The 24896-nt window shown below is 40.2% G+C and overlaps 2 protein-coding genes across 2 annotated transcripts in view; both read right to left on the reverse strand.

Annotated features, from left to right (window-relative positions):
* Nucleotides 1-196: 196 nt before the first annotated feature.
* On the reverse strand, nucleotides 197-18713 carry LOC149840473 (large ribosomal subunit protein bL27c-like). The gene is made up of 3 exons (XM_090003170.1): nucleotides 18271-18713; nucleotides 501-602; nucleotides 197-420 (listed from the first exon to the last, which is right to left on the reverse strand). The coding sequence occupies exons 1-3, from the start codon at nucleotides 18565-18567 to the stop codon at nucleotides 244-246; spliced, it is 576 nt and encodes a 191-aa protein (XP_089859296.1). The 5' UTR covers nucleotides 18568-18713; the 3' UTR covers nucleotides 197-243.
* Nucleotides 18714-21807: 3094 nt separating this feature from the next.
* PTAC12 (plastid transcriptionally active 12) overlaps nucleotides 21808-24896 on the reverse strand; it is a 91972-nt gene continuing 88883 nt past the window's right edge. The window contains exons 6-9 of the mRNA XM_090003171.1: nucleotides 22912-22980; nucleotides 22730-22786; nucleotides 22493-22591; nucleotides 21808-22136 (exon numbers count right to left, since the gene is read on the reverse strand). Of these exons, the coding sequence (XP_089859297.1) occupies nucleotides 22035-22136; nucleotides 22493-22591; nucleotides 22730-22786; nucleotides 22912-22980 (327 nt within the window). The 3' untranslated portion in view covers nucleotides 21808-22034. The remainder of the gene's footprint in view (nucleotides 22137-22492; nucleotides 22592-22729; nucleotides 22787-22911; nucleotides 22981-24896) is intronic.

A 24896-nucleotide genomic window follows, 5' to 3' on the forward strand; every position in this document is an offset into this window, starting at 1 on the left:
GCGTTTGAATCACACAGATCTCTGAACCAAGGGATCCAAAACTAGAGATCCGAGAATCTCTAATCCGACACTGCCCCTGTAATTGGACTAGAAATCCATGGATTTGGGAGAGGCATGCCTAAAAACCCCGTATGAGAGGGAGTCAGATCATGGATCTAAGAAACTGAAAGCATCATTAACTCGATAACAGATCGAATGCAGTAACAAGGAGAAACATCACCTTAATAAATCAAGTTTAAGTTACTAACAAACAGCCCCATCTTCAGAGGCCTCCTCTTTTGAAGCAAGGACAAGTTGTGGGGTTAAGGTGCCTTCTTTTCTAGCTTTCAGGCGCTCCCGTTGGAGACGGAAATACTCCCTGCGTCTTGCCTTGTAACTATTAGGGTTTTCAGGTTGAACAACACGCGGGTAAACGCTCACCTGTCACACACCATACCGAGTAAGAATGGCACAGAAATCAGTAATTATGTGTGATTTTCTTGATCTTTTATGCAATTTACCTTTTTCCTGTCTGGCCCAAATTTCTCAAATTTGACCAGTCCGTCAATCAAGGAAAAGATGGTATGGTCCTTCCCGATTCCAACATTTTTCCCTGGGTGGAACTGAATCGAATAGCGCATCAGCTAACTCTTAAATTGAATGAATTAAAAGATATTCACACTAAAATTAATGTGCAACAGAACAAAACGATTAACAAACTTTAAACATATTAGAATAATCCAGAAGTACCAACAGAACCATGAAGTTATGATGTGAAGAGGTATACAAGTCAAGAAATGAAGAATAAATACTTATAAACAAATAAGTAGACATTAATGGATAAGCTGAATACTGAAGCAATGCTAAAACTTGCTCACTGATCAAATTTATATACAACTTTAAAACCATAAGGAGCACAACTTCAAGGTTTTTGGTGACTTCATAATACAGGGTATCCCAAGAAAAATAAAGATCTCATTCATGTCGTAACCAGTGTAGTCTTATTTTACTTTCTGTTACCTGCCACAAGTGCACAGATGTAATATTGTTGTTTTTATGTTTAACAATAAGGGCCATGCGATCACTGCTTGCATTGCCCTGTTTTCTCTGTTCTCCTTCTGTTTGCAGTAAATGCTACACATTATGTATTCCTTTTTTCTACAAGGCATCAGAATCCAAATACCTAGTCTATGATTCTGAGATACATGAATATGTCCAGGTGGTTTGACTTGAACAATTTTTTTAGTACAGAACACAGAACTTATAGGCTACCTAAGCACCTTGTATCATCAATTGATGAGGGATCAGTTTCTGACTATGTCACATGGGTGCGGGTGCGGGTGTGCGGCAAAAAAAGAAATTTTATATATATATATATATAAAATTTGTGCAGGGGGGTCGAGCTGATGAGTTGTGGAGCCTGATTCAGAGTTTTTGCCCTTGCAGGGTCCCCCCGGCACGGGTCCCGCTGCGCGGTCAGTGGGCAGGGGTCCAGCGCCCCACAAAACATTTTTTTTTTTAAAAATAAAAAACTGGACACTTTTTTTTAATAAAAAAATTGGACACAAATGACCCTAGGTGCGGTCAACGCACCCAGGGTCGGGTTGACCGCACCCGGTGCCGCACCCGCACCCGCGTCGAGTCGCGTCGACGCGGGTGCAGCACCCTGCTAGCCGAATCCCTGTGACATAGGTTTCTGACAAGATTTAGGGACTGCAAAAGTTGGTCATCAGCACTGTAGGTAGCCTATTTCCTCACATAATCTTAAAAAAGTCTTTTCTTCTAATTAAAAAAATGGAAGTAGATACAGTATCCTAACAAGTGAAGGAACAATCCCATCTTTAGCTAAAACCCGCATGACCAGAGAATTCCCCTTTTTTTTTATGACAAGGAACCCTTGCCAAGAACTGAGTCGCTTAATGGGCCTGCCACCCTGCGAGGTAAACCCCGGGTGGGATCACCAACACCCAAGCCCTTACAGGGCCCACCAGTTAAGACACCTACACATCCAGTGGGAGTCGACCCTGGGTCGAAGCGGTCACCACCTTCGCCCCAGGTACTCCTCACAGCCACCAGACTTTTCATTGGCTCTTTTCTAACTTCTTTTTACTTGCATCATCAAACTTTATCAATACTGTGATAAAACTTTCTACCGCAAGTCAAAATCATCTAGACAACTGCTTAAATTTTCCATTTTTATCAATACTACTCACAAAAGTCTTCCAATATGTACTTCATTCTCTCCTACTTCATATGTCCATCTTAACATATGTGTTTCCTCTACATGCTCTCTCAAAGACACACTCACACACATCATAGAAAAAAGAGTTCTTTAGTTCAAAACTGGTTGTGTAATTTGTACATGTAGAGGTAGCCATCAAAGAGAAAAGAATTCCTTAGTACACAACTGGCAGTGTAATTTGTACATGTAGAGGCAGGCATCGAAGAAAACAAAATTCCTTAGTTCACAACTGGTTGTGTGATTTGTACATGTAGAGGTAGTATCCCCTAGAGCATATGGCTTATGGATAATTATTATTTCTGTCAGTAGCTAATCCACATTATTACTTGTCCTCCTGAACGGACTTCCAAAAAGTCTTGATTGCTCTTCCATCCAGAGATTTCAACTACTGTGGCATCACGCATCTCAAGCAAGTTGGCTTAGGTCTCCATGCTACAAGGTGAATAACATACATGATAATGATCATTCCTTTGTATCTCTTTTAACTTTCGAATTCTAATTCCATTCCTCCTCATTGCACTAGCAGTATGCCTTAACCTCCATATCTCCCCTACACTCGGTTCAGGGAAGAGCGCCAAACACAATTCTCGAATATTATTTCATGAAGTGTATGAAACATGTCATTATATACCATATTCAATAATAAACATTGAAGAGAACTCTTGAACAGTTGAACTTAAAATCCAACCTAGAATACAAGTATTCTAAATGGTCACCCTAAAACAGAGGCACTTCGACAGAAAGTAATAATCAAAATATAAGAATCTTGCGGGAACGATTATTGATCATGTGTATTTTACTCATATTTTTATACACTTTTATGCATGATCTTGTGCATATTCAATGTTTAAATGCCCATGTTTAGCTGATTGCCCATGTTTAGCTGATTTTGATGTGTTTCCATGCAGGAAAGCTTCGTTTCAAATTTCAGTGAAATCGAAGTTAAAATAAGCAATTTGATGGCTTTTGGATCGAATCCCGAAAAACGGATTGGGTAAAATTTTAAACTCAAGATTTGACCCACCTATGTTTTAGAAATAGTTTAGTTTCCAACATGGTCACGCAAGTTGACGATAAAAATTTGTTTGTGAGCAGATTTCATAAAACCGTGAAATTAGTTTTTTGTTAAACCGTGAAACCGAGTTTCACGTGATTTGCGAAAACAGTTTTGACAAAACCTGAAACTGAGTTTCACATGTTTTATGGAATCGTGTTTTGTCAAAATCTGAAACCAAGTTCCATGTGATTTATTAAATCACATTTTGTCAAAACCTGAAACCGAGTTCCACGTGATTTATAAAATTAGATTTTGTCAAAACCAAAACCATGTTTCACGTGTGTTATAAAATCAGCTTTTTAGCAAAACTGTGACAGTGTCCGTATCTGTGTCCTAGTTAAAGTTATTTCTTTTCTAAACTTTAGTCGTAGCAATATGTTATATTTAGATTCATTTTAATTATTGTGTTAGTGGAACTAACTGTAACTAGAATAGATAGTCTACTTTGCCTTTGTTTCCGTATTTGTTTTGTGTTTTGCAGGTGGGTCATGAACTTATTGATTTTAGGTGAAACGCGTATGTTGTAGACATATCTAAGGTCGTAACATTTGTAATAGGATTAATTGTGCATTTGTTTATTTTTGAGGCAATAAGGAGTGCATTTTGTTTGGAGTACAAAGTTTTATCCCGTTCCTTGAGTTCGACCCGAACTTCACCACTAGTGTGAGTCGGTTATTATAATTTGGTGCACGGTTTACACTGACAAATTTTCATAAAAAAATATATATGTTTTGAAAATACTTTTAAGAAAAGTTGCATCAAATTTTTGGCATCGTTGTCAGAGAACAACGATTTAAGACTAAGTACTCACCTTATTGCCTCTATTTTACATATATTTAGGATTGTTAGTTTGCTTTTGCAATTCTTTTTAGGATTGCCTAGTTTATTTTCTATTGATATCTAGGATTGTTTAGTTTGCTTTGGTTCATTAATTAGGATTGTTAGAACCACGTTGAGTGCAAACCATAGAGCCAGTTTAATTTTTCTGCCTGACCTACCTACTAGGGTACCATTTTAGGTAACCGAGCATGTAGTTTGTTTTCAAGTTCTATACTTGCACTTGGGTGGTGGTTGTTTATTTTGTTACTTTCTTGCTAGCTTCGTAGTGTGACTTGATTGTGATTGCACACTAGTGTAGGTAAAAAGCCCCTAAAATGAGTATTGTACTGGGTCTCAACTCAGCGGTGTACTCAAGGGCGATGCATTTCAGGCCCTGAACTTGTTGATCCTGTCGATAACTCTAAATTAATCCTCAGGAAATTTCGTAGAGTTAGACCCATGACGGAAGACCTCGCCCATGTCCATCTTTTGAGAGAGTACTTTGTTCCTACCGAGTACACTATCGTTTCTTGCATCGTGAGACCTGATGTAGGAGCCCCACAATATGAAATCAAGGTCAATGTCATCCAAATGCTATCATCCTTCTATGGCCTTAGTAACGAGGATCCCTACCGTCATCTCGATAAGTTCCTAGAGATCTGTTTCATTATTAGGATCAACAATTTTGGATATGACGCACTTAGGTTAACCTCATTCTCGTTCTACCTCAAAGACAGCCAAGCACTGGTTGAAGTCTTTTGATACGTTTCAAATTACTACTTATGATCGAATGCAAAGAGAATTTTTAAAAAAATATTTTTCAATTGATAAGACGAACCAATTCCGCAAGGCTATCACCAATTTCACTCAAATAGAGGGAGAACAATTCCATGAGACCTCAGAGAGGTTGAAAGATCTTCTCAGAAAGTGTCCCCACCACCAGGTGCCCAAATGACAACTGATGCAATACTTCTACGACGGGATGACAGAAAAAAATAAGCAAATGGTTGATGCAGCCTATGAGGGCACATTTATGCTCAAGAGTGAGGACGAAGTATAAACATTGTTCGATACTCTGAGTGAGAATTCTATACATCATGCTTCAACCTCAAGAGCAGAAAGGGCAACACCTGCCACTGGGGAGCTAAGAAAGCTAGTACGTACGAGCTGGGGACAAACCTTGAGTTGCAAAACAAGGTAGACCTTCTGACCCAAAAATTGGATCAGTTGTTGTCAAATCCCACCCCAGTTATGCAAGTGTGTGAGTTGTGTGCAAGCCCAACACACCATGTTATAGATTGTCCTGCTGCGCCACAATACCCTGAATTTGTGCAAGAACAAGTTCAAGTGGCGCAAGATTTCGCCAAACCCACGAACAACCCATTTTCCAACACGAAACCACCCCAACTTCTCGTGGAGAAATCCACAACAAGTCCCTGCTCCTCCCCATACCCAAGTTAGGTCAGGTAGTTATCAACCAAGTTACTAAAGACCCAATTTTCCTCAAGCTCAGCCTATGTTTAGCCAGCCTATTTTTCAAGAACCTACATCGAGTCAAACTTTTGAAGAGAAAATGTTTCATGCCATTGCAGACATAAAGGCAAATCTGAACTCCCACACACAAACAATAGCAAAGCTAGAGACTCAGATGAGACAGCTAGCTGAGGCGTTAAGTAGGCACAGTGAGGGGACGTGGTCAACCTATGGTCAATCCCAGGGAAAAGGAACCAATCAATGGCCTGCATATAACTAACTCACACCAAGAGCAGGCCAAGTCTATCACCACTCTTAGGAATTGATGCAGTGGTGGGCACGATGAAACCTTCACGGTGTTTTGAATCTAATGTGGCTGCTCTTTGCAGTCACGTGAGAACTCCCAAACAGCCACGTTAAGGGACTGTCACAGGGCAGACCTACCAACTGATGTTGTGTGGAAGGTTGGCTGCAATGTTCCTATTTGCTGAGATGGTTGGCGACGTTGGTGCTCTTTGAAACAACGATGGAATGGATGTTGTCCGCTCTTGGGGTTGACATTGATGTTGATTCTTCAATGCACAAGTAGTTGTGCAACAATAAATAACTTAATGGAAAACGCTGACGCAAAGGATCAATCGATCCGGTCAATAATTTATTATTTGATGAGAAAGACAATGATGAAGAAAGGTGTTTCTCTCAAGTACATTAGTATAATTAAAGATATGTATGAAGGAGTAGTAACCAATGTCCGCACTTGTGGAGGGGTGACAACCAATTTTCCGATAACGGTTGGGTTACATCAAGGATCTGCTTTAAGCCCTTTCCTATTTGCGATAGTGATGGATGAGCTTACGAGATCAATCCAAGAAAATGTACCGTGGTGTATGTTGTTTGCTGATGATATTGTTTTGATTGATGAGTCTAGAACTGGGGTTAATGCTAAGTTAGAATTATGGAGACAGACATTGGAAGCTAGAGGTTTTAAGTTGAGTAAGAGTAAGACTGAATATATGGAATGTCGGTTTAGTAAGCAACGAAGTAGTGATGGGAGTGTAGTGAAGCTTGGTGAGCAAGATATACCGGTGAATGATTATTTCAAATATTTGGGATCCATCATTCAAAAGTATGGAGAAATTGATGGAGATGTAAATCATAGGATAAAGGTTGGGTGGATGAAATGGAAAAGTGCTACTGGAGTGCTGTGCGATCGTAGAATGCCATTGCGGTTGAAGGGAAAGTTTTATAGGACGACTATTAGACCCGCTTTACTATATGGTACGGAATGTTGGGCTGCCAAGAGACATCATATTCAAAAAATGAGTGTAGCTGAGATGCGGATGCTTAGATGGATGTGTGGAAATACAATAAAAGATAAGATTCGGAACGAAGAGATACGTAAGAAGGTAGGTGTTGCACCAATTGAAAATAAGATGCGAGAGAATCGTTTACGGTGGTTTGGACATATTCGGCGAAGGCCTAATGATGCTCCAGTTAGAAGGTTGGAGAAATGGGAAAATATATTAGTTAAAAGAGGTCGGGGTAGGCCTAGGAAGACTTGGATGGAGATGATAGGAAAGGATATGAATGCTTTGAACCTCACCGAGGACATGGCGTTGGATAGAAATGATTGGAGGAAAAGGATTCATGTGGAAGACCCAAAATGAATTTCTTTTTTGGTTCATATCGCTGACCCCAATTGTTTTGGGATGAAGGCGTAGTTGTTGTTTGTTGTTGTTGTTGTTGATGAGAAAGACTACAACGAGTCAATACAACGTAACCAACAAGGAAAAATGAAAAAGTGTTGTATCAACTGGCAAGCAAACAAACAACTTAAATACAGTGGCCAAAAGGCTGCTGCCAAAGCTGACGTGAAACTGAAACAAGCAATGAAGAAAAACCAGTAGGAAAGCAAAGAAGGCAATGACAAAAACCAACAGAGGAATAATAAAATATTCAGGCTGACAAAAGAAAGAACTCAAACAAAAGTGACAAGAAACCAAACCATAAAGGATGTGCGGCTGAAGGAAATGAATAACAACGAAAACTAAAGAAAAAAACAGAAAACCCAAGGTTGCTGCAATCAAAACTGACAGATCTTTTAAGTAATGAAAAGGCTGACAGGAAAGTAATAAAAAAAACACAAAAAGGAAGACAAAAGTTGCTGCCGACTGTGCGTGAAAGAAAGAAACTCAGAAAAAAAAACATAAGGAAAAGGCTGCTGCAGTATTGATATTTTTCCTCCTTCTCACACAACCCTAGAATAGGGTATTTAAAAGGTTGCTAGCAGATCTGGATCTCGGGTCCAATCCTTGGACCTGAGACAAACCCGATGCTGCTGACGTGCTGAAATGTTGTCGAGCTGGAACATTGTTGACATGCGTGGGCATGCTTCAGACTTTCGTTCTGATGAGTCTCCACCGTCCCATTGGTGTTGGCCTGGGTCATTCTGTAGAGATCGGACCCGGTTCTACTCTGCATCATTCTCCCCTAGTTGAGAAGAAGTCGGCTCTTACGACTTATCACTACGATATGCATATAAATCAGACACATTGACGATAGGCAACATGTAGCGATATTCCTGGATGTCTCCAAATCAAACCCTGTAGGTTGGTTTGGAAATTGACCGTCTATACTATCTGCTATGGCACCCCATGGAGGCACAAGCTGAATTTTTGTTTCCCCAGCATGCGGCCTTAGGGTTCGTCCATAGAGAAATCTTTGGATCTCGTCCCCAAAAATAATCCCAAACGGATTCAAAAACTCATGTTAGCAGCTAAACCGAGCAATGTCTAGTGATCGCCCAACAAAACCAGATTTGTAAACCTTCACAAATGTTTGGTCAGGTGGGTTAAGTCCCGAATTTTGGAGAATGCCTAGTGAATCTACAAGACAACCATAACCACTTAGCATAGGATTCCGGAACCCAAAAGTAGTGAATTGCATGGCAGACATGTCAACATGGCCTCCAGCCATCGCAAGGTTGGAAACAACATTAGGGAGTATTAGTGACTGAAAATCAATGTTAGCACCAAACAAGGAATTCTGGCAGTCACGGGTGCAATTTTCTAGTTCCACTCTAGTTTCTTTATCATTTGAATCTGCAAATAGAGGCTTTTGGCATAAGGCAAACAAAAAGGACAATTATGGTTGTTGACTACTTGCAAGATGAAATGACTCACTATCGTTTTGCAACTGTCGTTGTTGTTGTTCACTGAATGGTTGAAACAATTGTTGATGCAAAAGGCGACTCTCAACCTGGTTATCAAACATTGCATGTGCCTCTTGCTGGAGCATCGTGCAGGCTCGCTTCGATGAACTCCGGTGGCACAGCTGATAGTTGGAGGTTCGCTGGGCATGGGTCGACTGCCACCATACTCGGAAGGCCAACAACATCGACGCCCAATCCACCACTCGCTTTCAACGTGGACGTTGGGTGCATCTCTACCGACGACTCGAGGACAACAAGCCGATCTTCGAATCCATCCACACGCTTCGACAGACCGGCTACCTCCTTTTCTAGGCATAGCATATCTTCCTGCATTTTCGTCAACATGTCGAGCATCCGCTTCATGATCTCCTCTCGCATCTTTTCGCTCGTAGGAACGTTCCTCGCTTCTTGCGTCATGCCATTGACGAAGGAGGAGGGGCTGGGCTCTGATACCATTTGATGCAGTGGTGGGCACGATGAAACCTTCACAGTGTTTTGAATCTAATGTGGTTGCTCTTTGCGGTCACGTGAGAACTCCCAAACAACCACGTTAAGGGACTGTCACAGGGCAGACCTACCAACTGATGCTGTGTGGAAGGTTGGCTGCAATGTTCCTATTTGCTGAGATGGTTGGCGACATTGGTGCTCTTTGAAACAACGACGGAATGGATGCTGTCCGCTCTTGGGGTTGATGTTGATTCTTCAATGCACAAGTAGTTGTGCAACAACAAATAACTTAATGGAAAACGCTGACGCAAAGGATCAATCGATCCGGTCAATAATTTATTATTTGATGAGAAAGACTACAACGAGTCAATACAACGTAACCAGCAAGGAAAAATGAAAAAGCGTTGTATCAACTGGCAAGCAAACAAACAACATAAATGCAGTGGCCAAAAGGCTGCAGCCAAAGCTGACGTGAAGCTAAAACAAGCAATGAAGAAAAACCAGTAGGAAAGCAAAGAAGGCAATGACAAAAACCAACAGAGAAATAATAAAATATTCAGGCTGACAAAAGAAAGAACTCAAACAAAAGTGACAAGAAACCAAACCATAAAGGATGTGCGGCTCAAGGAAATGAATAACAACGAAAACTAAAAAAAAACCAGAAAACCCAAGGCTGTTGCAATCAAAACTGACAGATCTTTTAAGTAATGAAAAGGTTGACAGGAAAGTAATAAAGAAAACACAAAAAGGAAGACAAAGGTTGTTGCCGACTGTGCGTGAAAGAAAGAAACTCAGAAAAAAAAAACATAAGGAAAAGGCTGCTGCAGTATTGATATTTCCCCCCTCCTCACGCAACCCTAGAATAGGGTATTTAAAAGGTTGCTAGCAGATCTAGATCTTGGGTCCAATCCTTGGACCCGAGACAAACCCGATGCTACTGACGTGCTGAAATGCTGTCGAGCTGGAACATTGTTGACATGCGTGGGCATGCTTCAGACCTTTGTTCTGATGAGTCTCCACCGTCCCATTGGTGTTGGCCTGGGTCATTCTGTAGAGATCGGACCTGGTTCTACTCTGCATCAGGAATGGAAAGGAATATCATGGTACCAAGGAGACGATTGAAGAGCCTCAAAGACAGAGGAGTGATCAGTCGGTCTCCTTAAATTCACCCTAAGAAAGTGGGAGGGCTCTACAACCTGAGCCTCCCAGATCATACATACCCAAAACCCTCTTTCCTGAAGCACTAGAGAAGTCGAAGTCTTTTGGCAAGCAAGAGGTGAAAATGCAAGAGATGCTTGAGTTATTCAAGCACATGCAAATAAACCTCCCCTTGTTGGATGTCATTCAACAGGTCCCTGCATATGCGAAGTTCTTGAAAGAACTTTGCACACAGAAGAGGAAGTTGAGGTCCAATGTACCTAAAAAAATATACTTGACTGAGCAAGTGCAGTGTTGCAACACCAAACTTCACCCAAGTTAAAGGACCCAGGAGCTCCTATTATATCATGCTTCATAGGAAACATTACTGCTGAACGCGCCTTACTCGACCTTGGGGCAAGTGTGAGCATCTTACTGGGTTTCTTTTATAACACATTTGGGTTAAAAGATATGAAACCCACACCTATGACCCTGCAGTTAGCAGATAGATCAATCAAGGTCCCGCGAGGGATTCTTGAAGGCATGTTGGTCAAAGTAGAGGATTTTTATTTTCCTATTGACTTCATTATTCTGGATATGAAGGGAGTTGACCACATCAGGAAAACGCCCATTATCTTGGGACGACCCTTCTTGGCTACAACCAATGCGTGCATCAATTGTCGCATGGGAGCCATGGACGCGTCCTTCGGCAATAGGAAGATGAGGTTGAACATTTTCAATGCTGCCATGGGCCCTGTTGGCGAGGATGCTTGATTCAAGACCTGGTAGAAGCATAGCCCCTTTAGACGTTAAGTGATCCACCTCAAGATGAGGATGATGAATCACTCAGAGAGGATAGCTTGGGATTAATAGATAGACTTTCAGGTGAGCTTAATTGAACCTGAAACTTCGAGTCTTTCCCGAATCTGGCAGAACAACCTGTCAAACCCTCAATTGAGAGTTCGCCTGAGCTTGAGTTGAAGCATTTACCAACTTCTCTCAAGTATGCCATCTTAGGAAAATAACAGACCTTGCCTGTTATTATTACATCAAACCTGATGAGCACCCAAGAGCGTCAACTTTTGCAGGTCTTGCAAGAGCACAAAGAGGCAATAGGATGGTCTGTGGTGGACCTAAAGGGGATAGATTCCTCCTTTTGCATGCACCAGATCATCATGGAAGAGGGTGTTAAACCCTTTAGGGAGTTGCAAAGGAGGTTAAACCCCCGCATGAAGGAGATAGTCAAGTGGTTAGATGCTGGGATCATATATCCTATCTCCGACAATCAATGGGTGAGTCCAACTCAGGTCGTTCCTAAGAAATCTAGCCTCAGTGTGACCATTAATGACAAAGGAGAAAGTGTCCCCACGAGGACTACCACAGGGTGGCGAGTATGCATTTACTATAAGAAGTTGAATAATGCAATGCGAAATGACCATTTTTCGTTGTCGTTCATCTATCAGATTCTAGAGCGACTCGCAGGTCAGAGATATTTTTGTTTCCTGGATGGATATTCAGGATATAATCAAGTGGTCGTTCATCCTGAGGACCAGGAGAAGACCACGTTCACCTGTCTATATGACACCTTCGCTTTTAGGCGTATGTCGTTCGGGCTCTGTAATGCCCTAACAACTTTTCAACGGTACATGATGGCTATCTTTTCAAATATGGTGGACGACATCCTAAAAATATTTATGGACGACTTCTCAGTGTATGGCTCATCTTTTGATGATTGTCGCCAAAAGCTATCTAGAGTACTCAAAAGATGCATGAAGACTAATCTTGTGCTTAGTTGGGAAAAGAGTCATTTCATCGTTAAACAAGGGATTGTTTTGGGACACATCGTGTCTGAGAAGGGGATTGAAGTCGACAAAGCAAAAGTGGAGTCCATTGCCAAACTTTCCCCGCCGACCTCAGTGCGACAGGTTAGATCGTTTCTTGGGCATGCGGGCTTTTACAAGCGGTTTATAAAGGATTTTAGCAAGATTTCACGACTGCTCTGTAACTTGTTAGCGAAGGATCAACCCTTCAAATTCGATGATGCTTGTATAAAGGCATTTCTTACTCTCAAGGAAGCCCTGACCTCAACGCCCATTTTGAGATCTCCCGACTGGTCATTATCTTTCGAAATCATGTGCGGTGCTTCAGATTATGCGACAAGAGCCATTTTATGCCAAAAGGTCGATTGAAAGTCGTACGTTATTTACTATGCCAGTAGAACCCTCTCTAATGCTCAGATGAATTACACTACTATAAAGAAGAAACTGTTGGTTATGGTGTTTGCGTTGTAGAAGTTTCGATCATATTTATTGGGCTCTAAGGTTGTGGTTTACTCATATCATACCGCCATACGATACCTGATGAGTAAGAAGAACACAAAACTGCATCTCATCTGATGGATTCTACTATTACAAGAGTTTGATCTCGAGATTCGAGATAAGAGTGGATGCGAGAATCTAGTAGCAAATCATTTGCCCAGACTGATAGCGGAGTTAGGGATGGCAGTGGGGTGGGGCGGGGCGGGGGACAAGGTCTCCACCCCCGCCCCGCCTCAAGATTAGAACCTCCATCCCCGGCGGGGATGGATTTGAACCTTCACCCCCGCCTTCATCCCTGTTTCACGTCCTCCAACCCCGGTTCAAACGGGGATGAGGCGGGGCTATTGCGAGGAAAAGTGGTGGGGACGGGGTTGGGGCGAGGATTAGGTGGGGATGAGGCGGGGCGGGGAAAAGTGTACGTCCATCCCCGCCTCCATCCCCGGACGGGGATGGATTTTAACCTTCGTCCCCTCCATCCCCATTTCATACCCTTCATCCCCGGTCCAAACGGGGCGAGGCGGGGCCCCACTTTCCCCCGGTCCACTGCCATCCCTAAGTGGAGTAATCCACTGATCAGGGACAAATAGATGACTCGTTCAGGATGAGCAGATCTTGCACGTTAAGTGTCTTCCTTGGTTCGCTGACATCATTAACTACTTGGTGACTGGAAAGCTCCCTGCGCATTGGAGCAAAAATGAGAGGGAACGGGTTTTGGCGTAGGTAAAACACTATTTCTGTGAGGACCCAGAGTTGTTTAAGTTATGCGCTGACCAGATGATTCGTAGGTGTGTCCCAGAAGAGGAGATTGAGTTAGTCTTGGCCTTTTGCCATTTCCTAGCCTGTGGAGGACATTTTTCAAGTCGGAAGACCGCAACAAAGGTCCTTCAATCTGGATTTTAGTGGCCTACACCGCATAGAGACTCGTATGAATTTTGCAAGCAATGCTTGCGGTGCCAGCAGACAGAGAACATCTCCAAGAGAGCCATGATGCCCCTGCTCCCCATCTTGGTGATAGAGATTTTTAATGTTTGGGGAATTGATTTTATGAGTCTCTTTCCACTATCGTTCGGATATATTTATATTCTGGTAGCGATGGATTATGTATCCAAATGGATCGAGGCCGTAGCCACCCGGACCAACGATCATAAAGAGGTGCTTAAGTTCATTAAGCACAATATCTTTAGCAAGTTCAGAGTTCCTAGAGCGGTAATTAGTGATGGGGTAAGCATTTTAAGAATGTACAATTTGCTGCCCTTCTTAGGAAGTACTCAGTGCATAATAGAATTGCTACACCCTGCCATCCACAAACCAGTGGCCAGGTCAAGGTCTATAACAGGGAGATCAAGCGAATTTTATAAAAGATACTCAGACCAGACTGCAAGGATTGGTCTCAACACTTTGATGATGTTTTATGGGCATACAAGACTGCCTTCAAGACCCCAATTGGCATGTCCCCCTACCGGTTGGTATTCGGGAAGCCATGCCACCTCCTTGTTGAGTTGGAACACAGGGCCTATTGAGCTATTAAGAAATTCAATTTTGACATAGCCCAAGTTGTCAAAGAACGCAAACTTCAGCTGAGCGAGCTCGAGGAGTTGCGTAATGATGCATACGAGAGTACCAAAATCTATAAAGCTTGAACCAAGGACTTTCATGACAAGCATATCTTGAAGAAGCAGTTTGAGCCTGAACAAAAAGTTTGGCTATTTAATTCACGACTCCAGCTTTTCCCAGGGAAGCTTAGGTCAAGATGGGACATCCCGTTTGCAGTTAATGAGGTATTTTCACACGATGCAGTTGATGTCCTGGACCCTCAAATGGGTGAGAGATTCAAAGTCAACGGGTAGAGGCTAAAGCCCTGTATTTCAGATGTCATAGTAAACTAGAACATTGAGGTTATTGACCTCGTTGATGTATAGAGTAACACACATTTGTACATTATATTAGGAGTATGGTGCATTTTTTGTAGTTAAGTAATTTTTGCTGCATTTTTTTTCTTTTCTTATATGAGCATGAATGATAGATCATGTATACATTTCACCACCCGGTTAGTATTTATGAGTTGCAGGTGACAGGACAGCTTGGAGCCTCTTGAGGAGAAACTTCAGAGCCAACTCAGCAGGAAATCATGCATCTGCGTGTGCATGGTGGTGGTGTACTGACGAGGCAGCGCATGCAGGGTTTCATCACATAAATCAAGTGGTATCTATTCATTCTCTCGTGTTTATTTTATTTCTCTGGTGTGCATTCATTCAATTTGCATATAAGCATAGGGGAGTGCCACTGAGGGTCGTGTCATTTAAGCATGGGGTAGAGTATAGTATGCACACCCAATTTTTTTCTGTCCATGTATCTGTTTTTGTAAAATTCATGAAAATAAGGCTTTGAGAAAACAAGTTTAGCATTATATTAGAGAATTCTATAAGACGACATTTTAGAGGATTCTTTTTAGCTCCATGTGGATTTTTTTTTTCTGAAACCAATCTAGAGCTAGTGATTATTTATGTGGAGTTCAATGAAAAGAAATGTACATGAATGTTAAAGTTTGTTTTGAACCATATGTATGCATATGCACATATTTTTTTTGTAAAGAAGAATGAAATAATGAATATATAAAGAAAGAAAAGAGCACACGTGTAGTTTGTTTTGATTGTCTTAGTTGATCCTTAGTAGCTGGGTTCAAATACAATGTAAATTGTTTGCGCTCACGCGAATAGGACAACTAAGATGGTCAAACTTATTGTCTAGTCAACACCTGTGGCCTTTTGGGTTCGAGCAATTAAGTTTGAGGGGTGTTCTACACTTGGTGCCCTAAAGCCACCTAGTTTAGAAGTCACTGGCCCAAAGCTCGCTACATGGACCCATTAGAAAGCTTAAGAGGTGTGGGCATTGCATACGATAGGGAAAAAACTATACGTAGCTATGAAAATCTAGGGCCTAGTAACTCGAGCGATTAAGTCTAAGAGATACTCTCTATCTAGTGCCCTAAGGTCGTCTGGCATGGGAGCCACTGACTCAAAGCTCGCTACATGAGTCAAGAAAGCTTAAAAATTGATATAGTATTCAGTAAAAAAAAGCCTAATGAAAATTCATTGCTTGGGGAAAAATGTGAAAACTGTGTAGAAAGCATATGTGTGAGGATAGATGGGCAATAACATGAATATGCATGATTTTCTGAGAGAAAAACATAAATAATTGCAAATTTTAGAAAGGTAGCAAGAAAAATTTTACTGTTGTGGCGGCGTGATTTGATTCTAATTTGCATGACTGCAATTTTATAAAATATGTGTTTAAGCTAGCTTTCTTGAATGTTTAATAGTTTTGAAAAAAAAAGAAAATTGAATGTATACATGATAGAGATGTTTGTAGGTAGCATCACTGCGAACCCTCACGAGACATCATTCATCCACTAGGTTAACCTAGGGGTTTAAAGGGCTTGTTGCGTATGTTAAATGCAACCGTGATTCCTACGAAAGTGAGTTAGGCTAATCAAGTATTGTACATTAGTTTTTGCATTTAGGCCTTTGGTTTGCATGTTTTATTTTGCTTCCGCTTAATTTAAGAATAAAGTTTGCTCGAGGACTATCAAACAATAAGCATGGGGGAATTTGATCATGTGTATTTTACTCATATTTTTTATACACTTTTATGCATGATCTTGCGCATATTCAATGTTTAAATGCCCATGTTTAGCTAATTTTGATGTGTTTCCATGCAAGAAAGCTTCATTTCAAATTTCATCGAAATCAGAGTTAAAATAAGTAATTTGGAGCAATTTGATGGCCTTTGGATTGAATCTTGAAAAATAAATTAGGTAAAATTTTAAACTCCAGATTTGACCCACCTATGTTTTAGAAATAGTTTAGTTTCTAACATGGTTTTTTAGAAATAATGTTTTAGTTGAGGCATTTTGAAAATTAATGAAATTAGGAGTTTTTTTAGAAATTTTCTAAAACCCTAAGCACCCATTATAAAAAGGAGTTTAAGAGAGAGAGGGACGTTTTTTCCTCCTTGGAATTCACGCTCCCCTCCCTCTCCCCTTATCTCTTCTCTTTCTGTCAGCCCCCCCCCACCCCCCCCTCTTCTTCTCTTTCTTCTTCTTCTATCTCTTCCCTTCTCCCTCCGCCGGCCAGCTGGGTTGGGTTCTTCTCATGATCGAAGGTCAACTCCGGCCACAACGTAGAGGAAAGGATGCTCTTCTTCTCCCCCAATCCGTCGGAGGCAATCCATAGGGTAAGTCTCTTCTCCCTTCTTTCTTTAGAGTAGGGTTTGCATGCATATAGGATTGTTGTTTTTATTTTCTTGCATAGTTTTTAGTGTAGGTTAATTTCTGATTTTTTATCTCCAGTTCAGCATGATTTAGGTTGTTAAAATTCTGGTTTTTTTATTTGGGCTAGATCCGAGTATCAATACCCTAACCGGTGGCCAAAACTGGCAGGTAGAGATAGTCGAAAAATATTCACGCAAGTTGATGATAAAAATTTGTTTGTTAGCAGATTTCATAAAAATGTGAAATTAGTTTTTTGTTAAACCGTGAAATCAAGTTTCACGTGATTTGCAAAATCAGTTTTGACAAAACCTGAAACTAAGTTTCACATGTTTTATGAAATCGTGTTTTGTCAAAACCTAAAACCGAGTTCCACGTGATTTATAAAATCAGATTTTGTCAAAATCGAAACCATGTTTCACGTGTGTTATAAAATGAGCTTTTTAGCAAAACCGTGACCATGACCGTGTCAGTGTCCGTGTCCTAATTAGAGTTATTTCTTTTCTAAACTTTAGTCGTAGCAATCTGTTATGTTTGGATTCATTTCAATTATTGTGTTAGTGGGACTAACTGTAACTAGAATAGATAGTCTAGTTTGCTTTTGTTTTTATATTTATTTTGTGTTTTGCAGGTGGGTCATGAGCTTATTAATTTTAAATGAAACACGGCTGCGGTAAACACATCAAGGTCGTGCATAAGAGGACAGCAAGAGCTAGTTCGCGAGCAGACGAACACCTGCTATTTTTGTTTTTATTTTTATTTTTTATTTTTTTAGGGCATTAAGCCAATTATTTATTCTGGGTTGTATTAATTTTTATTTTTGCTCAAACATTTGTAATAGGATTAATTGTACATTTGTTTATTTTTGAGGCAATAAGGAGTGTATTATGTTTGGAGTACAAAGTTTTAACCCGTTCCCCGAGTTCGACTTGGAATTCACCACTAGTGTGAGCAGGTTATTATAATTTTGACAAATTTTCATATATATATATATATATATTGAAAATACTTTTAATAAAAGTTGCATTAATTATGATAGAACTCAAGGTGTTGAGTTGCACGGAAACTAAACCACAATTCAATCAAAGCTGATATAATTAGGTCTGAGGAAGTGTTAAAACTTAAAAAGCACTCATTTCCACACTTTTAAGCTCTTTAGTTAAAAAAAATACTTTCTTGAAGGAAAAAAACGAATACCGAATTCAATCTAAAGTTTCTGGCAATATGTGTATTATCACGGACCAATTCACCCATATGGAATCCAGAACTTTGTTTCCTAATCTCAAAACCCTAAATCCTTCAAAGAACGAGTGCCGTTACCTTAGTTCCCCGCTGCCTAACGATGATCGCCCCCGGCTTGGCGGCCTGATCGCCGTAGATCTTCACTCCGAGCCTCTGCCCCCTCGAATCCCGGCCGTTCTTCGTGCTACCCGCTCCTTTCTTGTGAGCGGCCTCGATTGATAGCGGAGACTTCAGAGGAAATGAGACGCTGCATCTGTTGTTCAGAGAAGACGATCCGAATTCCCCTTTTAGATACGAAGACGAAGAGCTCGGGTTCACTGACAGCCCTCGGAAGGCTCCGGCCAAATTGAAGCTAATTGCTGCAACAGCACTCATCCTTCTCTTCCGCTTTTTTTTTTTACTATTTCTGCAGACCGATCAAGAACTAGAGCGAAAAAGAGATCGATTTCACCTTGCTAGAGAGAGAGAGAGAGAGAGAATTTCTAGGGTTTTCTTCTCTCCCTTCTTTCTGTATCCTCGAAGAAGAAGAAGAGGGAAAACGATAACCTTATCTCCAGCACTTGGTCCCACTGGACCAGTGAGGGCGAGTGGGCCCAGCCATAGGACACGTGTCAAGCTGAAAGAAACGTTGGGAACTTTAGTACACGTGGCAGCTAACGTAAGGTGATTTGGCCAGTTTTATGTGAGGAAGGGTTGCCAAAATTTGCTTAAAAATAAGGGTGTCAAGAGGTAGGTTGGGTTTGGTTGAGACTCAAGTGAAAAAGTAAACCCAAGCTTGAGTTGAGATCACGGTACCGGATCTGAATCTAAGTCTGATCGGATTCACCATTACAGAAACCATAGCCGGATCATATAACGATTACATGAATCAGACCTTAACCATACTCAGTAAAATAATATTTTTTTATCTTTTTTACATTGAAAAATTATGGATCTTAGTCGAGACTCAGGTCGGGCTTAGGTCTGGTATAAAATTTCACAAACCATACCCAGCTTCATATATGTAATCGGATCCTTTGAGTCCAATCCCGATTTTAATTGGACCTTCTCTTTTATTACTAAACCCTAAACTATATGGTTTGGTACGGGTCAGGTCAGAGTCAAATCCGATCCATTGATAACCCTACTCACAAAGGCTCTGCTCATGAAGAGACTTGTGAATGTCACAAAGTTAAGGAGATGTCACGAGTTGGAAACTCTTGGGGCAACCCTTTGTTATGCAAGGTCGAATCGAGTGTAGTATCGGGTAGGCAAGGAGGACTGGAGGGTTTTACCAACCAAAAGCCAGCCAATGTGCAATCAGTGATGAAGGGTTTTCCATTGACCTAATTAGGGAAGAACAAAAAACTTATCAACGGTTATCTAATTCATAGATTCTGACCAAATCTAAATTTTATTAAGCAAATATTATCCAATTAATGATCAGATTTAAATTCTATAAACATCTGGATCCAAACCTTAAGTTTGAATGATATTAAATCTGATCGAGTATTTGACCCGATTACATATAAAATATATCCAATTAGTTAATCCTATTCGAATTCACTAATACCTTTTCTCTTTTCTCCATCCAAATCTGATTAGGTTAGAACTCGCCTAGGTCTGACCCATTTCCGTACCTACTCCCGCCCTTCCAATGGGCTAGCAATGTCCACGTGCCTTACAGGAGCATGTGCACAAGTAAATAACAACAATTCGAAATTAAAATGATAAGAACATAGTAGGTGCCACTTGTGAATGTCAACAAGTTGACAGGACGTCACAAGTTGGAAACTCACGGGTGGCATCTCATGATACAATGTCAAGCTGGGTGTGTAGGGAAAACCTCATGTGTTTTACCAATCGGAGACAAGCCAATGTGCAGTCAGTGATGGGGGTGCGGGGTTCCCTTAGACTATCCAAATAAAATCGAAATTAACAAAGATCGAAGAAAACTTGAGGCTAGGGGTGCAAATGGGTCAGATTCCAGCAAAATTATGATAGACATGAATCTAAATCTGAATTGTGAACAGTAAATCCGACTAGAGTCTGTATCTAAATCAGATTCAATGAGGCAAGATTGAATCCGAACTCCAAAATTAATAGCAAATTGGATATGGTAAAGAAAGCAAGTTACATGTAGAAAAATGCATATGGATCCAAATTAGATTCAACATAAAATATTGATCTGTATCAAACCTGAATTGGCAAATAATTTGATTTAACAAATCTGAATTCGATTCAAATTCATTTTCAGATCTTATTTCAAAGTTCTGAATCTGAAAATAGCAACGTTTGTACTCATATTGGACAATCTTTGATCCAGCTTAGTCCAACTCATTTCATTTCATGAGGAACTATTTTCATCAACATTTCACATTTAGAGCGTAATTAACAAGAATCCATGATTAAAACCAGAGGTTGTGAAACTCAATAGATTAACATAATTAGATAATTATCAAAAAACAAAATAACATCAACATCGTAGGTAACTTCATTACATCTTCGCTATGATTGTAGAATGGATATTTTTATTATTTTCTGAACATATTTAATATACTCTGTCATTCTGTGACAGATTTAATTTAATCTTTGCTTTCCTTGATGTGCGCTTGACAAATATGTTATATTTTGAAAATTATATTTTTTTTAAATCTATTTTGTGGTGAATATCAAATATAGCAATACAAGCTAGTTTAGTTGAACGTGTTAAACCTACTAATTGATTTTTTTGTTACATGTGCCTAAATATGCCACTTAAATCAATACGGGTTCATTCTCATATTAATCCATTCTAGCAAGATCAGTTTTATATGCTTTGAATACCGACAAAACCCTACTTTGAATACCCACGAGTAGGGGTGTTAACAGGTCGGGTTTGACACATAACCGACCCGGGTAAGGTTTGGTGATAAATAAGAAGGTCCAACTGGGTCAGAGCCGAAGAATTTGATTATCATATGGAGATGGGTATGGTTTGTGAAATTTCATACCAGTAGTGGGACCAACCCGAGTTCCGACTAAGATCCATAATTTTTCAATGTAAAAATGATAAAAAAAATATTGTTTTATCGGAGTATGGTCCAAGTTTGGTTCATGTAATCCTTATAGGATCCAATATCCTATACCTTATGGTGGGTCCGATTAGACCGGGATCTGAACCCAATTCCATCATCTCAAATTAGATCTGAGTCTTGTTTCATCTGGGTCAGAACAAAACCCGAGCCGTTAACACCCCCCCCCCCCCACCCACCACCACCACCACCACCACCACACACACACACAGCCTCCTTTCATCTGGTTAGGGCGCAACTCTAATGTCACCGAGTCGAAAGATTGTCATGAGATTGGATTGGAGGGAAGAAGAGAAGAAAGCAGATCATGGGCAATTACATTGCACACTTTGAAGTGTGCCGCTGCACCTGACTGCCCTTCATTTCTGCGGTACAGCCTGTCAACTGTGGGACCCAACAGAAGATGAATAGCAGAACCACCCCCATCTCTCAAATGCATGTTTCCAAACAGCAGCAGAAGTGAGGTAGGTGGAATTCACTAAATCCTCATCTCCCCTCCGTTCTCTGCGCGCCCCTCCCCCCTCTCCAATGACCAACTTTTACACAAATTTTCAAGTGGATGAGATGAAATCCGTTGGAGATGGGATTGCACGTTTTTATGGATTGAACGAGATTCAAGCTGCTTGTATGCATGCGAGTGTCGGCCTGGGGGTGTGCATGTGCATTCAAAATGCTTGTCCAAGTAATTCTCAAATGAACAGGATTATACAAAGCTGATTTTTTTTTCACAACTTGCAACACTATTCACATTGTCCGGCTGCTGTTTCCCTCGCGAGAGGAGGGGGTCACTCATTCATCCTCGACGTCAAAATCCATTAGGAAGTCTGTCAGATTCTCAGAATCGTCTATAGCCTCTTCTAATGTCAACGCTTCATCCTTCTTCGCTCTATCCTGAAAACATGCAGCAATCTCCATTTCAGTTAAAAAAGAAAAAGAAAGATAGTAGGCATGTTTGCAATGCCCTGTGATTCTTGGATTTTCTCAATATCCTGGGATTGTAAATCACAATCACGACACCTTCTCGAGGTTTGTGAAACATGAAAAAAGTACAATCTATGGTTGTTTTTGCCTTGAATCTTGTGAAAGTTTGTCACAAGATCGACCTTGTGAGCAACAATCACATTCTACTTAGTTGTGATTGTTCATCCTCACCTGTGACCAAAGCAAACATGCCCCATATGTAGCACTCAGTGAATGTGCATAGAAATTAAGACAAATATATCAAATATCGGATAACCATAAAGCACCTTCGATTTACGGAGCTCCGGATTACTCTTCAGAACACTCCAATTTCGTGGAAGTTTCTCGTCGATCTCATCATCCCCATCAATTTCGCTATCCTCCTCCTAAAACAAGCATTGCAATGTTACCACTTAAATCGTACCAGTCACTTGGTAAAAGATCTATCGAAGCTTCAAGTGTTATGAAATAGATAAGATGACAAAAAGATGAAAGTTTCAGACATATCGTATATGCTAACTCACATCGTTTTCGCCTATGTCGACAGCTTGAGCCATTGCTTCATCCATATCGGTGATGCGCTTTTCAAGTAACATATGGCAACAACTCAGTGCTGGTTATAGAATGGAGCAAAATGTAGATTTGATCCATATATAAAGATGACATTTTGGGAACAAGTTCATTAGGTATTATATTTTTCTCATACCTCTAGTTCTTCAGTTTTTTCTTTGGCCAATATTTTCTCTAGTTCTTCTCGTGATATGACCTTTCCTTGCTGAAACATAATGCATGCATGACATTTAGATGATAAACTCTCAATAATAGAAACAGAATAATGATACAATTTGCGCACAAGGAAAATCAGAAGAAAAACTGAAACAAAATATTTAAACATGAGAATGAATTAAACTTAAGCTAACGATAACAAACTATCATCCCCTATGCCGCAAAAAGAAACATCATCAAAACTGTGTTCATAAACTCTTCATCATTAATTTAGTTATATTTTTAATATACACAGAATTAGCCGTGGACCCTTTTTTCTCTTTCTCTACATATTTTCCAAAGGGTGGTTTTCATTTTCTTTAATTTATTTCTTCCCTTCCTTTTATATGTGACATTTTTCTTTGAAGAAGCATGCAAAAGGCTCTTAAGTAACACATTAAGAGAGGGACAGAGACTTGATCCCATGACCTCATGCAGCACTAATCTAACTCTGGCAGTTTATCCCACTAATGAGAGCCCCAAGCCCACATAAAGGAGGGTGGCAACAGCAAAGAATACTTTAGCTTCATCTTATACAAGTGTCGAGAAATTTCGTCAATGTTGGGGTGTCTCTTTCACATGATGTTCTACAGCAAAACCTGGCCTTAGTGAGAAGCGAGAAAGAGTGGAGCATTCATTGCAACTGATGCAATATAGATGGAGACTAATCACAGTGAAAAATAAGCAATGACACATGGTGTTCATTGCAAGCAACACGCCATAATGGAATCCAACCATAGAGAAAAGTAGGAAAAGATACATGACATTCAACATAAGTGATGCAGCAAAAATTGAACATTGGGCATAATAAACAAAGGTCATCAAGCTCTCATGGATCTATGCAAAAAAAGTTTGTTAATAAGATATTAATAGTATCATGGAATATAGGGACATTGAAAACTAAGAGCATAGAATTAGTGAATATAAAGAACAGAAGAAAAATAAATATATTATGTCGATAAGAAGCAAAACGGAAAAGAAATAAAGCTCGAGATCCAAGAGGTGAATTCAAGCTATGATATGCAAAAAGAATAATTCAATAAATGAAGTAGGGATGTAGTTGATAGCGTTTTGCAAGACAAGGTTGTTGAGGCATGTAGAGTAGGTGATAGAAATTATTAGGTTGAAGATTGTCTTATGTAAGGATATCTTTAATGTACTTGGGGGTCGTTTGTTTAACCCAAATTTACACATGAAAATGGGGGTTTATGTACGAAACCCTCCATCTTCGTATCCAGGTGAAACAAACATGCTAACTCCATTTTCCTTTGGGGCCCACAGTCATCATGGGTTTCTTTTCACATTGACTAAATCAATACACACCATCCCCCGTGAATGGATTTAAGTATGCATTTTTTCACACAAGGGATGGCCTGTAATGAATCAAGGATGCACAAATAAAATGCCAAAAGAGCTCATACAAGCACAAGAACTGTGGTCTCTAATGAACCAATTACAATCTCATAAAAGAGAAGAAATACGAACTACAAAATATCAAAAAGGCACAAAAGCTTATTAGAATAAGAAGAGCTTTATAAATACCACAAAAATTCTTCTAAGAGCATTGTCTTACAATAGTAGAGTGAGGCTCTATTTATAGAGCCTCACTTGGAATAAGGGAGGCAGTCCAACAGTCGTTGGACTGCCTTCCAACAGTAAGATTTATGACCATTGGCTGGTAGTCCAACAACCAGACTGCCTCCCAACAGTCAAACTGGTATTAATTACAAAAAATAGAAAAAGAAAGAAAAAGAAAATTAACTCTGTGGAGCTTTAAAAAATATAAACACAGTTTATGAACAAAGGGGTCCTCTACTTCCATCAATGGAGCTTTATCTCTAAGTCAAATCGTGGAAGCTTTTCAACCATTTCTCAAGAGAGCAACTTCCGGGGACGCCATGTCAACATTCTCTCCTCCCGGTAAGA

This window comes from Nuphar pumila, chromosome 4 (genome assembly GCF_984573655.1).
Source record: "Nuphar pumila chromosome 4, dmNupPumi1.hap1.1, whole genome shotgun sequence".
Lineage (NCBI taxonomy): Eukaryota > Viridiplantae > Streptophyta > Magnoliopsida > Nymphaeales > Nymphaeaceae > Nuphar > Nuphar pumila.

Coding starts and splice junctions, on each gene's coding strand:
- LOC149840473 (XM_090003170.1), bottom strand. CDS start 18,567: ATGAGTGCTGTTGCAGCAATTAGCTTCAATTTGGCCGGAGCCTTCCGA. Junction 603..18,270: donor TTAGGCAGCGGGGAACTAAG/GTAACGGCACTC, acceptor TATTCGATTCAG/TTCCACCCAGGGAAAAATGT. Junction 421..500: donor TTGGGCCAGACAGGAAAAAG/GTAAATTGCATA, acceptor GGTGTGTGACAG/GTGAGCGTTTACCCGCGTGT.